General features: G+C 34.4%; 1 protein-coding gene across 1 annotated transcript; it reads left to right on the forward strand.

Annotated features, from left to right (window-relative positions):
* The first annotated feature begins 18,372 nt into the window (after positions 1–18,372).
* On the forward strand, positions 18,373–20,480 carry LOC132177945 (L-type lectin-domain containing receptor kinase IX.1-like). Its single transcript, XM_059590419.1, has 2 exons — positions 18,373–18,916; positions 19,147–20,480. Exons 1-2 carry the CDS (start codon positions 18,373–18,375, stop codon positions 20,478–20,480), a joined length of 1,878 nt encoding a protein of 625 aa, XP_059446402.1.
* The last annotated feature ends 349 nt before the right edge of the window (positions 20,481–20,829 follow it).

Genomic DNA, 20,829 nt, shown 5'->3' on the forward strand with positions numbered 1-20,829 from the left:
TAGATGTACTAAAGAGGATATTTCTGACTGTAGGGCCTAAGAAAAAACCAAGAAGAATCAATGTCAAACACATAACAAAGAAAGCAAACCAAGAAGCTACTGGAAGGCACCATGCCATGCAAGAAAGGCGGGTGTGGCTAGAGAACAACCCTAAGCTTGTCCTAGACATCATGCATGTGAGTGCTGCACTTTGATCACTACAAGACATTTATTTTTAATTTTAACATGTCCTATTATCAGGTAAAGACGAGTAGACTAGCAAACATGAGTTGAGGTTATAATAAAGAAACCCATGACTACAACTGGAAATACCTATTAGAGCAGAGCAACATAGCAGAATTCACATAGCGGATCCCAACTACCTAGTTAAGTCATCACATGATTTTGAGTCATTTTTCAGCCTAATTATCACATGTATTACACAAAACTACATTAAAAGACCTTGTAGGGTACATCACTCTTATCAAAAACCACAAGTTAATTCATTTGGGGAAAGAGAGAGAGAGAGAGAGAGAGAGAGAGAGAGAGTCTCAATGTGCCAAATCATGTATATCAAGTTTGACTTCTATAATTTTCAGGTCATGCTTTCCTTGCCTGTGCATTGGTAGTAAATTCATAAAACAAAAAATGAAGGAACAAAGAAACATAGACAAAGAATAACAAGAATCTAGGAAGTTGAAGCATAACATGTTACAACCCAAAAAGTTAAGTCTCACATTGAGTGGGTGGATTGTGAGGTGTTGCATGAGTACTTAGTCCCACATTGAGACTATGTTTTATAAATGACTCTTGAGACTGTAATTGTAACATTGACTAGTCCTTTTAGGGTATAACATAGATGTGGCTAGTTTATCAATGCCACAACACTAAAAGCACACAATTCAAAATTTAAGGCCTACGTAGTTTAGAGAATAGCATTCGTTTTTTTTCTTAAGAATGAAAAGAGTGAAAGTATTTGATAAACTATCGTTTTTAACATTACTATCGTTTCTGGATAAGGTTTCAGCCTAAATGAACATTGATATCAAGAATTCATAACTTTCCAAATATAGTATTAAAACTTACTTTTAAGGGGGTCTATGAGTAATATACCTCATGAAAATCAATATTCCATGCATTGACGGTGATAGTAATTCTTGTGACAACCTACTTGAGGATCTATCAATTAGTGCATTTTTTTGTTGTTGAGGAAACTATACATCTTAGCTTAAATCAGGGACTTTAGATTTTGATTTGAAAAGATCAACCACAAATAGGACTTAGAAAGAGTTATTAGTTTATGCTCAAAAGCCAAAGCTCTTGACTTCACGATTGCCATCAATTGCAAGAATATGCCGCGGTTATCTACCTAATTGAAGGAAAAAAAAACAACGTTCGAAAACTCATGACATCTTTTTCCATTGGAGCTCCATCACTACATGGTCAAATGGTTTAATCAACGTATCAACTATATATGCATGAGATATCTTAGTCAAGCATCCATGTGTACTAGAGCTCACACAACACCAAGGAAGAAAATTGCTTAATTAAGCTCCTAATTAAACGAATGGCGTAACATTTGTATATTGTTTAGGTTTTGCCCTATTAATACGAGCCATGCTATATATATAAATATTGACTTCGTAACCAATCTAGATTTATTTTATTTGACTAGGGTCCTCAACATCTACCAAATGCATATATATGAACTTTTGGGAAAAAGTTATAGAACCTGAATGTGTATGAAGAATGCTAATAGCTAAACAACATCAAATAATGTAAATTGGATGGTCCCCATTTGGAATAGCTATTAATTCGTTTAAGTTTCATAAATTTTCATGACAAAAACAATTCACCAACAATAAAAGCATCTAATTAAGTTTGCATGTAAATTCCAGTTAATATGTATTGGTTTATTGAATACTTTTAAGTTGCGTATATTTCTCTGTAATGTCCGTAGACAACAATGGACAAGAGTTGGATGACAAAGCCTAGGGGTACGAAGGAATATAGAGACGGTTGTAGATTGTTTGTTGACTTTGCAGTTGGAAACTGCACAACACCTGATGGTAAGATTTACTGCCCATGTAAGGTGTGTCGCCTTAACCGGCGCTATCCCCCAGGCGTAGTTCTCGCACACTTGACAGGGGGAAAAGGCATACTTCCTACATACAAAGATTGGATGTTTCATGGTGAGAAGCCTATCCGGGACCATGTTGAACCGTCTCCGTTGAATCGTCCGGCCACATATGAAGCAGGTGAAAGCGGTGATCAAGGTGGAAATATGCATGCTATGTTGCGTGATGTGTTCGGCATGCATGATGTCAGAGAAGCCAACTGTGAACCTCAGGTCGTTGTGCAGGGTGATGAAGAAATAGTAATCGAGGATGTAGAGGAGGTAGATGCCCAAAAGTATCACAAGCTGCTTAAAGAGGCAAAAACACCGCTACATGATCAGACCAAACACAGTAAGTTGAGCGCAACTGTTCATCTGTACAACTTGAAGTGTGTTGGTGGAATTAGTAACAAGATATTCTCATCTCTCTTTGAGTTCATCAATCAATTGTTGCCTGCAGATAGTGAAGGTTTGCCAGGTAATACCTATGAGGCAAAAAAATATCTAAGTGACATGGGACTCTGCTATGAAAAGATTCCGGCTTGTCGTAATGATTGCATGCTATATCTCACCTGACTGCGATATCGCGGCCATAAAACGGGATGCTTTCCTTAATATGCGAAACAAGCATACGACTTGGAGGTATGACTTGAAGCATAGTCTTCACATCACATCGGATGATACTCCGGCGACAGTGAAGGCTAGGGAAGGAGGACAATTATCCACGTACAATAGAGAGGACGTGGATATATTATTGGAGAAATGGTGTTCGACAGAGAATCAAGTAAGTCACATTTTAGTGAGTTTTGTTTAGTTTTATTAAAATGAATGTGTAGCCTAAAATATTAACAATGTTAATTGTGTAGGAATATGCTGCATATATGAAAGGAATCCGATCGAAGAACAAGGAGCCTCACTGCACCGGATAAAAGAGTTATGCCAGGGCTACACATGAAGAAGTATGTTTTTTGATCAGATATATGTATGACTTATGTTGATTGTGTTTATGTTTAAATTTTTGGGGTTTTTTTTGTGTATGCAGTTCGTAAATACCGGGATTCCGCCAACACGAGCGCAGTCTTACATCAACACACACGTGAAGAAGACTGGCGGATATCCAAATGACTTGGTGAAGGAAAGATGTGTACGCTACTAATAACCGATATGTTTTGGTTAATGTATATTTATTTGTAATTTTATTTAATATTTATAATTGCTTTTGTTAATGTGTACTTTACAGGAGAGGATGAAGGAGTTACTTCCCACTGACTTGGCTGCTACACAATCTGTCACCAAGGGCACCGTACGGTGGGCGCCCGACGATGCGTACGCATAGGGGATGGGCAATAAGCCGGAGTACGCAGGTCGGGTTTGCCAAGTTGGAGCAGGTATACTACCTGTGCGTGGTAGCATCTACTCCTACTATAGACCAGTCGTGCCACGCTCACAACCTCCTGGGAGCTCTGGTGTCCCAAAAATGATAGAAACTGCACTACAAGCTGAGCGGGAGAAGCACAAGCAGGAGATGGATGCGCTGCTAGAGACACAGCGAGAGCAGGCAATGGCGCAGCAAGCTGAACGGGAGAGGCACAGGGCAGAGATAGCTGCGCTGTTAGATGCACAGCGAGTGGAGGTTGATCAGCAGGTTGCTGTGCGGCTAGCTGAGACCCGGGCTAGTATGAGCACTTTGTACGAGGCACGTTTTCGTCAACTTGAGTACATGTTGCAGTCGAGGTCCTCATCCGATACGACTCGAGTTAAAGATGTAACAGAAAAAGAATCTCCAGCCTGTTTGGTGGTGAAATCGTTAGTGGGGAGTGAACCAGGTAATGCAATTTTTTTTTTTTGCTTTGGGTTTTATTGAGTATATATATGTATGTGTGAATTTTATGACGTTGCAAAATGTTTTGTTCTTCATTGGTTTGGTGATACATTAGGTTGGACAGTAGGAATGTTTTTTATGCTGTTAGTGTTGATAGCGACCTCGATAATGTTTGTTATTATTTCTACTACTAAACGTTAGCATTGTGTTTGTGTCTAATTTTAGAAGGAACTTATTTTCCAGTCGGAAGATATATATATATAGATATTGCATTGATGATGATTTATAAGTGTACTTATTGCTTCCCGATAAGAAAGACACTTATTGCTTCTTGATTGATTGTTTTATAATCTCCAGGTATTGCGGAAAAGTTGTCGAATGAGGAAGCCATCGACCTAGATTGAGCCTTGTATGTGAGTTCGTAGTTGGTAAACATATTATATATTTTGTTATTGTTTAGTTGTGTGAAACAAAACAATATTTGCTCACAATAGTTATTGGAAGTATATGATTGACGTATTGACTGCATGTTTGTGATAGATATAATTATATCTATATGATAAATAGTAAGTTGCATTAAATGGATGTTTAGTCAATACTTCGTTTGACGTTTAATATATAGGTTGGGTCTCTTGTAACCATGTCAAGTTTGAGGTTTAATATATAGGTTGGGTCTCTTGTAACTATTCCAATCGCTATGTATTGCCTGCATTTTACGATTCCGATCGAATGTTATTGTTTACTTTAATGATTTGTATGTGTTGTCTGAATTATGAGTTCCTCACTGTTGCTTTATAAATGGTAAAAAATTATGTAGGTGGATTGGAATATAAGAAGAATATATATGGCCATTTAGCATGCCAAGTTTAAGAAGTTATACATTCTTGAATCTGATTTATTAAGCTAGGCCATGGAGGAAAGTTTATACTTTATTCAGTATTGTCTTACATAGGATAGAGTAGAGTAGAGTAGTTCTTTCTATTTGTAGAGTAACATCTTTCTTTGAATTTATTTCTTACCGCAGATTGTGAAGAAGCTTGTGGATGTTGTTGTCAGTATACATCAAGCTATCTGGGAAACCTTTGGAAATAGCGGTATGAGGTCATGGATGGACATAGGACGTATTAGTTTGGTTTGATTTGATTTGATTTGATTTGATATGATTTTGATTTTGATTTTATTTTCGACTTTGGTTAGACATATTGAATTGACTCAATGACCTATCAGTTATTCCATGCATGTCTCTATTTATTTCTGAGGAGTTGATAGATTTGAATGTCGAATTCTATTATATGTAACTGAATTTTTGGACATGTTATAATGATTTTATCATGCCATTTGTTTTTGTCCCTAGTATATCCTTAGGAAAGATGACATGAGAAAATTGATTTTTTTTGTACAAATTAAATTGAATTCAAGCAGGGAAATCTGGAGTAAATTGAATTGTATAAACTGTATATATTGAATTCTGGAATAAATTGAACTCACGAAAGAAATTGGAAATTGCCAATTCAATTTGTATAGGAAAACGATGTTGGAACAATAGAATATTGTTTGTTGGATCTAATTATTTGCCAGTTTGTTGGATCTAATTGTTTGCCAATTCAAATAGAATATTCTGGAATAATCAAGTGTGTTCCTAATTATTTCAAATGTGTTCCAAATTGGAAATGTTTCAGATTTTTTGATTATTCCAGAATATTTGGAAATGTTTCAAATAATCTGGAATTAATCTGAAAAATCTGTACACATTGAGAGAAAATAACAGTGAGAGAAAATTTGCAAATGTTGTGTTTCCAGGTTGTTTTCTCTGTTCCAACATAAAACATTTGCAATCAGTGAGAGAAAGCAATGAGAGACATTCCAGTTGCTTTCTAGGATTGCTTTCCAGAAATGCAATGAGAGAAAGCATTTCTGGAAAGCAATCAGTGAAAGCAAACAGGGAAAGCAGGAAAAAAAAAAAAAAGGGCCTAATTTTCTGACGTGGCATTTCTGCCACGTCGTCAGAAATTTTCTGACGTGGCACTTATGCAACGTCAGAAAATTTGATGAGGTGTCCAAGCCGAAACGTGATAAAAATTTTTGACGTTGCGTGGAATGCACCGTCAGAAATTTTCTGATGTGGCAAAAATGCCACGTCAGAAAATTTCTGACGTGGCAAAAATGCAACGTCAGAAAAATTTCCTGACACCTACATTTCTGACAATCGACACGCGTCAGAAATGACCCGTCAGAAAAAATTTTCTGATGTGTCGGACACTAGAACACGTCAGAAAACGCCTGTCATTAAAAAATGGTTTTTTTGTAGTAAGTAGGCATACAAGGTTTCAACTTTCTTGTTTTTTGATAGGGAAAACTTTTGAACTACCACATATTTGAGAAAACTCTCCAAATTTCAAAAACTTTTAATTCAACCACCTGAATTTTCAATTTAAATCAATTGACCCCCTCTGTCATATTTAGCCATTAATTCCTAACGGAAATGACTAAAAAGACCAAATTACCCTTTGATTTTCTGTTTATTATTTATTATTTATTTTAAATTAAGAGTAAATTTGGAATTGTATATATAAAAAAAAAAAAATTAGGGATATAGAGGTCATTTTATCACTTTTAACGTTTTAAATCTGACAGACTGGTGCATTGCATCAAATTGAAAGTTTAAACATGTGAAATTGAGAGTTTTTGAAATTTGAAAGATCGTATCAAAATGTGTGGTAGTTTAAGAGTCTTAAGTCAAGTTTCCCGTTTATAAGAACTAGCCTATAACCCAACTTTTTTTTTTTTTTTTTAATAATTAAAAAAAAAAAAAAAAAAAAACCACAACTAGCTTTTAGGCTATAACCCACCGTATGTGCTGATTGTTTTTCAACTCAATTTCATTTGAGCCAAATAATATCTAATTAGTTATATTAGAGGAATATTTTTAACTTTTCATTCTTTGAGGGGACAAAAATACCCTTCAATATAATTAATGGTTCAAAATGAGATGAAGAGAATCCTAATTCCTTTTAATTAGGTGCGTGTGGAATTTAACATACAGGAAATTACTTAGCATTTATAGACCTACAAGACTTCATGTCTAGTGGGCTCTTAGCGTTGAGATAAATTTCCAAACCTTTTCTTGGATTTAATTATAGAAAATGTTACATTTCCTTTATTTCTAACGGTCGATCGACTTTTCTTGAATTTATTCTTGGTCAATCTATAAATTATTAAGTGAATATTTGCATGAAAATTCCTCACCTCTTTCATTATCACAACTTCATATAAAATATAATGAATCTTAGAATTGAGTTAACATACATGCTCAGATATATAAAATAAAAAAAAAAAAAAAAAAAAACAAACAAACAACTAAACAAAATTATAAGTAAATTTTTTTTTTCACAACCCATATAACCTTGACTTTGTGTTATATATAAGAGCATCTTTAGCAATAGTAACCAAAATAGCTATTCAAAAAGTACAACTCTCTCTCTCTCTATATATATACTTTAGCTTCTGCTTTTTTATATATATTCTTAAACAAATTCTCTATTTTCTTCTTTACTTACTTTTAAATATTATTTTTTTTTATTATATTATTTCTAATTAATACTCAGGAAAATATTGGATTTCCACATTGACTGAGTCACTTACAAGGGAGGGGAAGAAATTGTCCATCGATCACTATCTGCATCAATTATTGAAATTCATTGACAAAACTACCTTGTCTCTTTCACGGCTACAAATTTCCTTCAGAGTACTAAATGCATTCATCAACTAATATTTCGCATAAACTCAACTACCAAAGGAGTAAATGCATTCACTAAAACAAATGACTTAGGGAGAGAGAGAAAATAATATAAAATTGCTTCTAGTCTATATATATAGCCTATTTACCTTTCACATTAGAAGAAAAAAATTATTATTTTGACAATTCTGTTGGAGATGATAAGTTGTTTATAATAATTAAATTTGATTATTATGAGCAATTTAGCTACTTCGTCAGTTGCTCTTAGTACAATTTAAGAAGAATGAGTGACACTTTAGTAGGGAATTCGGGATTAATTAGTACAATATTGTATATTATATTAGATAACATCCACACAAAAGCTCATATGTACACAAAATAATAGATGTTAATTAATAAACTAGTGATATAATTAATTAACCCTTAACTTCGGGCTCTATGCAAATGACATACAAATTGACTATGAATCACATGGCAAACTTTTTGAATATATATGTGTGAGTGTGCACAAAAAGTTTCGAGTGCCACATTAAAAAGATGTCATAAATGTTAGTGGTTAATATAGCATAATTGGATCTAAACCCATAATTAGTTTAAACTTTTGAGTTGACGGATATTGTTTCAAGACTCTTCTAGGCATCAATCTCTCTGGCACAAACAATATTCAAAATGCTATACATACAGACAATTTGCCAATTCAACAATTAAAGCCAAAAGAGAACAAAAGAAGAAGAAGAAGAAGTCCATTGACACAAATCCTTAAATAGTAGGTGAGTTGCTATATATGCTCATTATTATAAGTCTGAAAGTTTGATTGGGAAGCATTCTGAGGGTAGCTAATATATCCCTCCCATCCTCTGGTCTCCGTTGTTCACACGAAAAGAAAAAAGAAGTGTCTTTAATATCTTCTTTTGGAAGAATATGCCAAGAAGTCTCGTACACTTTTAATGCTTTTTGGAGACTGACGAGCCATATGTGCTGAAATTTGAATTAGTCAGAAATATTGTAGGCATAGCTAATTATCCAAGGAACTTAGATGAACAGTACAATACAGCAGGCGGTCAAGGAAACTTATTTTGCAAGTGAAATTAGTTCACCTTCGTACGGGGATTGATTTCGTGGTTTTGAGACAAGTATGTGGCTTCTAGAAGAAATAAAATTTTATCTACATGATATTTCTGTCTATGTGTCGTACTCTTAATGGAGAGCGACAGTTGTTATCTTGTTTAATATGATGGATGTCATTTTATTTTGTTATAAAATAGTAATGCTAAAAATCTTTCTTGTGCATATCTCTCTTGTCTCACTCTAAAAATGATATACCTTTTAAAATTACTATTAAATTTGTGATAGATCGTTATTGAATTTTGATCAAATGGTAATTTTAAAAGCAATCATTTCTGGACTGATATAAGAAGAACTTTTAGACTTGCTTTCTCGTTATTGTATAGGTTAGTCAATGATTGTTTACAGAGTAATGCTATAGGTAAGACTTTTGTTCATTTTTTATCTCTCAAATGTGACATGACTTTTAAAATCACAATTGAATCAAAATTTAATAGTAATCTATCTCAAGTTCAATGTTAATTTTAAAAGTTACATCACCTTTAGGCAATAAAAGAAAGACAATAGTCCTAATTATAGCATTAATCTCATTTACCACTACATATTGTTGTAATTAAAGGATGCTTATCCATTATATACTTAGAGCATCTCGAACAATCTAGTCAAATAGTTCATTTTCTCTCATACGGTGGACTAGCCAAAATAACTTTTGTGGTACATTAGATAACTTTTTTCTCCTTTTGGCTATTCAATATGGCACACTATATCAATAAAATATTAATGATTCTTAATTTCTCTTCTTCTTCTTCCTTTCTTTTTATTCTTCTTTAAGAAAACAATTAAAAAAAAATACTTTCAAAAATAATATTTAAATAAAATAGAGAGTAAAATAAAAAACTTATTTTAGTTTGCATAAAAAAATAGTTAAAATAAACATTTGTATTTTTTTAACTAAAAATATTTTAACTACTATTCCTACTAGGGTGCCGTTTGGTAATGGACTTGGTACAAGTCCCAATTTTTAAAAAAGAATTTAACTCTTCAACATTCTTACTTTTTATATCACACCATTTTATTACCATTCAAACAAAGAATCCACTAAAAAAATAAATCACTTTCAATACAAAAAAAAATCAAAACTTCTATCTATTTTATATCACATCAATTATTTCCAAAACAAATATCACTTACCAAGTAGACTGACAAATGGACTTTTAGAATTGGCAAGAAATTGATCAACTAAATCTCCATGAAGCATGAATGTTTAACGTATTAATCTAAGGATTGTCTTGATCACTTTTAAAATAGGGGTAATTACATTTTTCTCCATCAACTACGACTCATTGTCACTTTACCTTCATGAATTAATAATCCTACTGCTCGACCCTATCATACTATCATTTTCTTCCAAAAACCCTCATTCTGTCAGTTAACCATGTTAAATTAGACGGAATATTCTCTTTTAAATGCTAAATCTCCTTAAAATACATAAATACTCCAAAATAAAAAATTAAAACAAAAAATATAAATATATTAATTTTTTTTAAAAAAAGGGAGGGGGGGGGGATGGCTTTAGCTGGAGGGGTGTGCTTGAATACACACAGAGGTGGCCAACTAGCCACCCAGGAGGTGGTGGGGTGGTACTGCAACCTGTGAGGGTGGCGCCTGACCTGCAGGGTAGCTTTCCTTTGATACCACCCACAGGCCATGAGGGGTGGCCTTGGCCTGCAACAGTCAGGGGGGGGTGGCCGAGGGAGGCACCCCAGAAAATATTTGGGGTGGCCGCGCGGCACCCCTATGGGTATGGTTGGCGGTGAGCCACCCCTGGAGGTGCCCAGCTAGCCACCTCTGGGGGTGTCCAACGAACCACCCCAGAGGTGGCTGGGGTGGCCGCGCGGCACCCCCATAGGTTTGGTTGGCGGCGAGCCACCCCTAGCCACCTTTGGGTGGCTAACTGGCCACCCCTTCCTCCAATGAGTTGGTAGCCACCCTCAATTTTTTTAAAAAATAAATAAATAAATAACTTTTATATATTTTATATTTTTAATTAATTAATTTATATTTAATTAGTAATAAGATATATTATCATCCTATTGGTGATGATGTGATACACTATTAGAATTTGTCAAGTATTTTAATGGAATTTGAGTACAGAGACTAAATTGTTATTTTGGTATATTCCCGATAATTTCTGAATTATTATTACTCATATATATATATATGTATATATATATATATATATATATATATATAGTCATTTCAAGTTTTTTTAAGTGGCTGGCTGACGAAATGGGGTTTTTTGGAAGAAAATGGTAGTTTGATAAGGTTGGGCAATATGGTTATCAGTTTATGGGACAAAGTGGTCCCCAAGAGGTAGCTCAATCAGTTGAGACCACATTTAATGAAGTGGAGGTCACTAATTCGAATCCCCCTCTCCCCTCTTGTGCGGACATGTTAAAAAAAAAAAAAAAAAAGTTTATGGGACAAAGTAACAATGCGTTATATTTAATGGGGGAAAAGGTAATTATCCCTTTAAAATATACAATTCTGATAGTATGACAAGTGGCAATTAATGTTGACTTTCCAAAATGATGTCACGGGGATATATAGTTAAAATTATTTGATGGTTCTTGTTGGTGTTTTAGGGTTTAGGGTAAATAATCATTGACAAGCCTATGCAAAAACCAAAAAGCAAATACTTTGGCTCCATTCAGTGGAGGATTGTGCAGTGAATTCTTTTGTAAGTGATTGATTTGATATGAAGTAGAGAAAAGGTTTGAATTTTTTATAAGAAAAAATAAAAAATCATGTGCCGTAGTTGATTTATTTTTTTCTTTGTTGAATAGAAATAAAAAGTAGATGAGATATAAAATGTAAGAATATTTTGAAGTTGACTTTTTAAAGAAAATTTGGTTAATTGCCAAACGGAGCACAAGACCTTTATTAAACATAACAAAATGACATTCATATATATGTAGGCATACAAGGGTTGGGACATAACCAAAAAAATTTTATTGAGAGGGGATAACTAAAGTATTAATCAAGGGTTAAATTTAATTTTGATAGAGACAAAACTAATTTTTAGGCAGAGTATATGTATAGATATATAAACTATAAATTAACTATATGTAAATTTTTTTTCTCTTAAAAAAAATTAACAATATATAAAAATTTAACTATAAATATATAAACTATATGTAAATGCGTTGAATAGTGAAGAAAAAAGACAAAACATTTGTTGTTTAGAAATGATAGAATTTATTCATTTTTTAACTATCTTTTAACCATCTCTGTAAAATGGATGAATCCATCATTGCATTTGTGTGAGAGTCGAAAAATCTAATAGTTAATCTGTTAAATTTATAAAATAAAATAAAAATATTAACGTATATCACTTTTCTTTTGTATAAAAGTTGCCATCGTGCAATTTCATGGATTTATCACAAGGGGCATATAAACCATGCATAATACCAAAACTGTAATAATAAACTTGAGGGAATAGGCCCACCAAGATATATATACAGCAAGAATTTGGTTATAGGTCCAAGGGCTAACTAAAGCCCACACATAGGCCCAAGAACCCAGATTCATTGTGGTAAGGGAAGAAGAGAATATACTCCAATAAAAACAAATCGAACGATCTCACATATTTTAAGAGAACTGACTTCTACCTTATTTTTTATGCTTTCAATTGCTTTCCTATTAAGAGTTTTTGGTGTAAATCACAGTCGTTCATCAACAACAATTAAAGTCTATCAAAGTTTATAGAAGAAATGTTTGGAAATTTTAGGAGAGCTATTACGGTAGAGGACAAGTAGGTCGCTTGTCAAATATTATAAGGGTATATCAAATGCAAAGATTTTTTAAGTATGAGCATCTAGTACTCTCTCATTTCTTTTATAATTGATTGATTTTATAGGTTTGGCTGGTTTTACTTTTGATTTTTTTTTTTTAAAAAAAAAATCTATTTTATCACCAAATTACTTATGTTGATTGATTTATTGCCTTCATTATATTTGGTTAATATTTACATGGTTGTTAATTTTTAAATTCCATGTTATATTGGCATACGCCTATTCAACCCACATTATAGGTGTTATTTGGAATCTTGGCTATTATTTTTCTCAAATGGTTAAAGCTTGTCGTAAATAGCTTCCTGCTTCAACCCGCACGCAAGAAAAAGTTCGGTGATGCTATTAGCGGCGACTTTGTTCTTAGGACATTATGTTCTTAGGACATCCTTCTTCGGCACATTTCCGCAATGGCTTGGTTGTTTGTTAAGGTAATATGTCATAACATACTCTGTATTTGAATATAGGAGGATTATATAAGAGACATTGTTGACGGTCGTTATGTCCCTTGACAAACATCTACCCAAAGTCAAAGTCCTTGCATTATTCATCTTCAACTCCCAAAAGTCTAACTCTCACACCTTCGCATGATGCTTCTGAAATCCACGACCTGTTCAAGGCATTCTGCAGATTTTCTGTTTCATGTTCAAGCTTTTGTCAAAATTGGAGACTTTAGAGATTTGCTGTAAATCCTTTACAAAATTCGTTAATCAAGCTTTCATGATCGAGCCACACATCTCTTTCATTCTAGAAGGGAGAAAATTAAAAGAGAACCGCGTAGGAAGAGTTCTCATATATATTAATGATGGACTAACCTTCAAGCAACTTGCTTAGAGTCCCAGACAATGAGAATTATAAACGCTCCGTTAAGTCCCAATGCCTTAGTGTGTACTTAACTACTTTTAAAATTTTTTTGGGCCATTGAACCACTACCTTAAACGGTTACATGAGTGACACCTTGAATCAAAATTAAAATTCCTATAAATTTATTCAAGAACTTCATTTTGCTGTTCAATGATCACTTTGCTCTACTTCTAGTATATATGTCTACTACTTTTAAGAAAAGATAAATGTAAGGGAATGTTCCCGGCCATATGAGTTCTCCCCCACTTCTCCCCAATTTACGTATTGATTTATTTTCATAACAAGTGTTGATGAATTTTTTTAATAAAAATCAATGATTTTCATAAATTTTTTTGTTACAAAATTTATTAGAGAAATGCCAAAAGGCTCAAAACTATACTCCCATCCCATTTTCATTCTACTAGGCAAACTTGTAGTGCTCATAAACCCTTGAATTTTTATTTATTTATTTATTTTTGTATTATTATTATTAACAACAGTTGATCTAAGCACTGATAGGCATTACCATGTTAGCCGAATGGGATGGAGTAAGATGATGGCATGTAACGCCCCGTGAATATCAATTAACTAGTAATTAACTTTATAGTTCGCCTCCCAACCTTATTTCTCTCAGAACAAGACTCAAGGATCTCATCCTCTCCGAAGAGAGACTACAGCAGAAGACTTGTAACTAATGGACAAAGATAGTAATAAATTTAAACCATAATAATAATAAAGCATCATAACATAACTGGATCTCTAAATGTATGAGTCAAAAAATGATCATCAAAATAATAATACAGACTTCTAGTGCTTGTTCTAAAATAGCATCAACACCTAAGCTTAACCAAAGATAACATAATCACAATCCCGATCAACTCTATAGTTCGCCTCCCAACCTTATTTCTCTCAGAACAAGACTCAAGGATCTCATCCTCTCCGAAGAAAGACTACAGTAGAAGACTTGTAACTAATGGACAAAGATAGCAATAAATTTAAACCATAATAATAATAAAGCATCATAACATAACTGGATCTCTAAATGTATGAGTCAAAAAATGATCATCAAAATAATAATACAGACTTCTAGTGGTTGTTCTAAAATAGCATCAACACCTAAGCTTAACCAAAGATAACATAATCACAATCCCGATCAACTCTTGTCGGGTAGTTCTTCCAGCATCCCATAGGGATTTGAGCTATGCCGGGTCCAAATTCTCAAAAATGACTTGAATCAAGTCCTTTGCCACCACTTATTGGCTCCCCAAGTCTATCATCCACCAAACTAGCTATGACAACATATATTTTCATAATATGAGAAAAAAGAATATAAGGGTAAGTCCGACGACTTAGTGAGTAAAAATTGACACAATGCTTATGTCATTTGAATGATGAACTCAGTTGTTGATAAATTTATGCATCATTATGACATGACAATTATTCATAGATGCAGTATAACTATAATATATGTTGTAATTATGAGAATCGAGTGATAGTTCAAACTGTGTGGTGTATCTGAGGTATTACCTATTATCCGCAAGGTTGGCGCTGTACCAAGGGACTTGTAATACAATGCCGATGCCCCAATCATTATATGCTATCATTCATAATCCTAGCAGCCTGACCGAATCTGACCTCAGGTGGCTCAAACTATTAATAATATATGTCTTGTAGTGACCAACTAATCATGGCTACTCCGGTCATGAAACAACCATTGGATCGAAGATCCATATAACACACTCACACTTTTGACTATAGAATTAACATGTATAGTAAGCCCAAGGCTGTTATCCCGCACATATCGGTATACCATGTCATAGGATGCAATTAGTCTTATCCGTCTTTCACATGTATGCTATTACAAATCTCACCATATTCATTATCTTGTTTAAGCAACATATTTTCACAAAGCAAAGTTCATAGCATATCAAAATGTATTTCATGAGAATTGTAAAAAATGTATATTTGGTACACAAAATAATCGTGCAATGCGAAAAAATAACGGCAAGCATCCATGTGAGTTTGTACTCACCCAGGTTGTATTATCCTTCCAAAAATAACTTCGATTGGTCTATACTCCTCAAATATGTGAAAATGCCTATTATTAGTCCTAGAGCTAAAACAAACCCTAGTCCTAAAACTTAAAAAACAGCGGTTTTGCCTGGCCAGAGAACATTCTCTTGTTGGGCAGAAAACACATCTCAACCAAACTAGCTTCTGATCATATCTTAGCAGGTTCTAAAGCTACAAGAAAGGTTTCTAACATACTGTAGCTCAAAATAACATCACCATGCAAAATAAAATATGCTAATTAATAACGAAACGCTAAATCAAGCTAGAATCGAGATTAAAACCTAGAATGACAATACAACTTCAAAAACAACAACCAAACTTATGGAATACTGTTTAAACAGAATGTTAACTAAGTAAAACACGAGTTAGAACAAGAAGGTTACCTCTCTTGAGCAAGACCTCCAACAAAAGCTCTCATCCATCTCTCAAACTCACCAACCACTCAAGTAGAGTTTATCTATGGCTCAGAAGGCAGAATGGGGTATAGAAGGGCGTGAGAGGGGGTATTTATAAGTTTAGAAAAGCTGAGGATGCTGTTATAATAGTCTGCAGTGCAATGAATATTCGGTGGTCCATGGCTAAATGTTTGGTGTACTGTGTGTATAGTGTTTTAAGGTTGCAGGCATACGTCTGATCATTACCCAACGGCTCAAAGTTTGGTCAACGAACATTTGGTGTGGTTCCTTAGCGAATGTTCGGCGTACAGTTTTACCCAGCGGTTTCTTAGTTTAGGTAGCGAACGTTCGGTGGTCTTTCTGGTGAAGGTTCAGTTAGTGTTAAAACACCCCCAAAAACTTCTCCAAACGGCTCCTAATGAACCAAGAACTCTTGCTAATTCTTCGACTAAGCAAATCTCAACCTAGTAATTACCCAGGGCACTATATCGCATTACAATATTTAATATGAACAATTTATATCTCATTAAATCAAATGGTTGTTTTCAATTATTTATACCCCATACCAATTATTAGGGGTGTACAAGCGGTTGCGGTTAGCGATTATTGCATTTGACTGCCAACCGCAACAGCCACATCTCCTCTACCTTAAGCGGTTAGGAGTTTTAAAATAACCGTTGGTTAGCGGTTATTGAAAATCTTAACTACACCGCATAATAACCGTTAGTTTGGTATTTTTGACCTTCCTTAAGCCTAGGGGTAGGGGTGGGTATTGGTAGGGGCATTTTCGCCAACCGATTCATGAAAACCGGTGAAAATTAACCGACTTCATGCTAAAAATGAATATTTTTGACTTTTTTGGTTAATTGGTTAGTCAGTTAATAGGTGGTCGGTTAAGTTATTTAATGGTCGCTTAACCGACAAAATGTTTTTTTATCGCCTACCAAAATGAACTGATATCGGAACATTATTTTTATTCCGGGTATCGATCGCCAGAAGTCAGTGACGGTTCTGTGGCGGTTGATAAGTAGTTAGTAGGTGGTAAACTGTTAATCTGTCTACCCCAACTTAAGCCTCATTTTAGAGGGACTTGGTATTTGCTTTCATCTAATCACCTGCTCATATCCAAAAAATAAAGCACCTAAATAACCTATAAATTTAGCTAAAATGTGTCATGTTTTAAGCGGCCACTTTATTTAAGATTTTTTTAGGGGGATTATTTATTATTTTTTATTGGAATATTTGATGGCTAGCCAAGGAGCTTGTAAGTTTGGGCTCAAAAAATCAAAAAAACTTATTGGGGAAGGTTGAGATACCCCCCTCAAACTACCATCCAATTGACAATGTCTTCCTCAAACTTTTAATTGTGACTATGTCCTCCTAAATTACCAAAACATCGTCAATGTCCCCCAAGGCTAGCAAAAAGATAAAAATACCCCTATAAGTTCTCAATAAGACAAAAATACCCCTATAAATTTGAAAAAAAAAATTAAAAACAAAAATTTTAATCGAAAAAAATTAATATTTTTTTAAAAGAAAATTTTTAATTAAAAAAAAAACAATTTTTTATAAACGATTTTTTTTTTTTTTTTTTTGAAACTGAAATTTTTTTTTTTTTAAAAAAAAAATTTAAATAATGTTTTAACAAAATTTTTTAAAAACAGAATTTTTTATTTAAAAAAATTTATAAAAAACGAACATTTTCAATTTTTATTAAAACAATCGACTTTTTTTTTTTTCTTATAAAGAGGATTTTTTTTTTGTTTTTTTTAATCTGGCCACTCCTTGGATTTATTTATTTATTTTTTTTAGTTTTAGGTTTTTTCTAGAAGTTTTAGTATTTAAAAAATAAAATAAAAAATAAAATAAAATAAAATAAAATTACTAAGGGTAGTTTTATCATTGGGGGGACATTGAGTTATTGACAATGTTTTGATAGTTTGGGGGGCATTATCACAATTAAAAGTTTAGAGAAGACATTGTCAATTGAGTAGTAGTTTGAGTGAGATATATCGACTTTACTCCAACTTATTTATTGAAGAGCTATGTTGTGAAAGGCCCATTCAGATTTTTTCAGAGTTTTATTGTATGTGTACATGACCCATTATACATAATCCTGCCTCTTGCAATAATCCTTATACAGCTATGTGGGTAAATTTTGCTCGATCTACCATCGAGATAGAGTACTGTACACAAATGCATGGCTTCCCAAGTCGGAAGATTAATGAGCCCTTTGCATTATTTTGACGATTTCATTACCTACCATCTACACATTCTGAAACATTCAATTTGACATTTATCTTTTTGAATTGTCATGCAGGACTTTCTCACACGCACTCCGCCGGACTGCATATATACGTAATCTACGACTTGACCGTTTCAGCCTATTTTCAAACCTGATTATATATAATCATCTGTTTTTAGCTCTTCATATTTCAATCTGCAATTTCTTATCAAACCCAACCTCCCAGCTTCCAATTGTTCCAATACTCATGGCTTTTTACATGTTCAAAATCAAACATTTCCCATTTCCAAAGCCCCTAATCCTCTTTTATCTCTTAATCATCACCGGCTTCTTCTCAGAACCAAGCCCATTTACAAGTGCTTTAAACTTCCGCTTCCCCAATTTCACTTCCGGTGACACCCGTATAAAATATGAGAGAGCTTTCCCCAAAGATCAAGTCATCCAACTCACCGGCAACAAGGCCATAACAAATGTTGTAGGTCGAGCCACGTATTCTAGTCCTATGCACTTGTGGGACAAGGCATCCAGAAATCTCACAGATTTCAGTACAAATTTTACCTTTGTCATCGATTCTCAAGAGAAAAGTAATTATGGAGATGGGCTTGCCTTCTTCCTAGCACCTAATGGGTCAATAATTCCTCCTGATGTCGATGAAGGTGGCGCTATGGTTCTCACTAACGATCACGAGCCACTAAACTCGACGGACAATCCTTTCGTCGCTGTGGAGTTTGACATCTTTTCAAACATTGACCCCGTTACAAAGCTATGGGATCCGCCTGGCGAACATGTAGGTATTGATATAAACTCCATGTTATCTGTAGCTAATGTGTCATGGCGGGGGGTAATTATTCTATTATTGAGGGGAGAATTAATGAAGCTCGGATTAGTTATAATTCTATTTCTCATAATTTGAGTGTTGTCTGCACTGGTCTCATAAACAATGCTACTAAATGGCAATCCCTTTATTATATTATTGATTTGAGAGATCACCTACCTGAATGGGTAACTTTTGGATTCTCAGCCGCAACAGGAGGTTCTTCTGCAATCTATACAGTTCACACATGGGATTTTAGTTCAAGTTTGAAAGATGTTGTAACCAACCAAAGGAAAAAGAACAACTTAGGATTAGCCATCGGGTTGGGTGTCGGTGGACCTTTTTTGGTTGGTGGGTTGGCTTTAATTCTTTTGGGCTTGTGGAAGAAGAAGAATAGGAGGCGCACAGATGAGGAACTTGCCCTTGATAGGTGCATGGATGAAGAATTTCAAAAGGGAATAGGACCAAAGAGGTTCTTATTTAATGAATTGGCTCGTGCCACCAATAATTTCAATGATGAAGAGAAGCTAGGTCAAGGTGGATTTGGTGGGGTTTATAAAGGATTTTTAAGGGACTCAAACACCTTTGTTGCTGTTAAGAGGGTGTCAAAAGGGTCAAAACAGGGAATAAAGGAGTATGCATCAGAAGTAAAAATTATTAGTAGATTAAGACATAAGAATTTGGTTCAGCTTATTGGTTGGTGCCATGAAAGAGGAGAACTCTTACTTGTTTATGAGTTCATGCCCAATGGAAGCTTAGATTCACATCTTTTTAGAGAAGAAAACTTATTGATATGGGCAATGAGGTACAACATTGCTCAAGGATTGGCGTTGGCATTGCTTTACTTGCATGAAGAATGGGAGCAATGCGTGGTGCATAGGGATATAAAATCGAGTAACATTATGCTTGATTCAAACTTTAATACCAAACTTGGGGATTTTGGACTAGCTAGGCTTGTGGACCACCTAAAAGGGTCACAAACCACTGTTTTGGCTGGCACCATGGGCTACATGGCTCCAGAATGTGTTACAACCGGAAAGGCTAGCAAGGAGTCAGATGTCTATAGTTTCGGAATTGTCGCTCTGGAGATTGCTTGTGGAAGAAAACCAATCAAGCTCAATGCCCCTGAAAATCAAGTAGTTATGGTGGAGTGGGTTTGGGAGCTCTATGGAATAGGAAAGATACTTGAAGCAGTAGACCCAAAGTTGGGTGGAGATTTTGATGAGCAGCAAATGGAGCGATTGATGATTGTTGGGCTTTGGTGCGCTCACCCTGATCGCAATCTTAGGCCTTCAATAAGGCAAACAATTCATGTTCTCAATTTTGAGGCTCCATTGCCTGTTCTTCCGTCAAATATACCGGGGCCACCACAGTTTTCTGCTACAATGAATAGACATGCAATGTCACTTTCGATGCCCCATGTTGCTGCTCATCATGAAGGAGGACATAATCAATATACAAGCAATAGTTACACCAATTCCTCTGTATCTACCTCATCCTCTACGGCTTCTCCATCCGCATCGCTTTTGCATACGAGTTAAATTAGTCAGAAGTACACTTAATTTGGGATTCTTATTAATTAATTAGGTGTTCAAGTTTTCTTCTACATTCTTTTTCGTTCTTCATGTTTCATTTTACATTTTTTGTATACCCAAAGCTCAAAATGGTTAATAGTGTACTTTGTTTACGGTTGAGTGTACATGGTTTACATGTGTTTTTGCTTCTACCTTAAATATGACTTTTTGTACAAACCATTCATGTGTATAAACAATCTAATAGTCCCAATTGCAACCGTAATGGATTGAACATCATTATAGTATAAATTTTATAGAAAGATACAATTAAACTATACAATAGTTAGTAAGACCATTTTTAAATCATCACTTGTCG

The sequence above is a fragment of the Corylus avellana genome, chromosome ca4 (genome assembly GCF_901000735.1).
Source record: "Corylus avellana chromosome ca4, CavTom2PMs-1.0".
NCBI classification, from domain to species: domain Eukaryota; kingdom Viridiplantae; phylum Streptophyta; class Magnoliopsida; order Fagales; family Betulaceae; genus Corylus; species Corylus avellana.

What these genes read in the sequence shown, in the direction of transcription:
- LOC132177945 (XM_059590419.1), top strand. Translation starts at nt 18,373, where the DNA reads ATGGCTTTTTACATGTTCAAAATCAAACATTTCCCATTTCCAAAGCCC. An exon ending in TCCGCCTGGCGAACATGTAG is followed by an intron (nt 18,917 to 19,146) that starts GTATTGATATAA and finishes TTGGATTCTCAG; the next exon opens with CCGCAACAGGAGGTTCTTCT.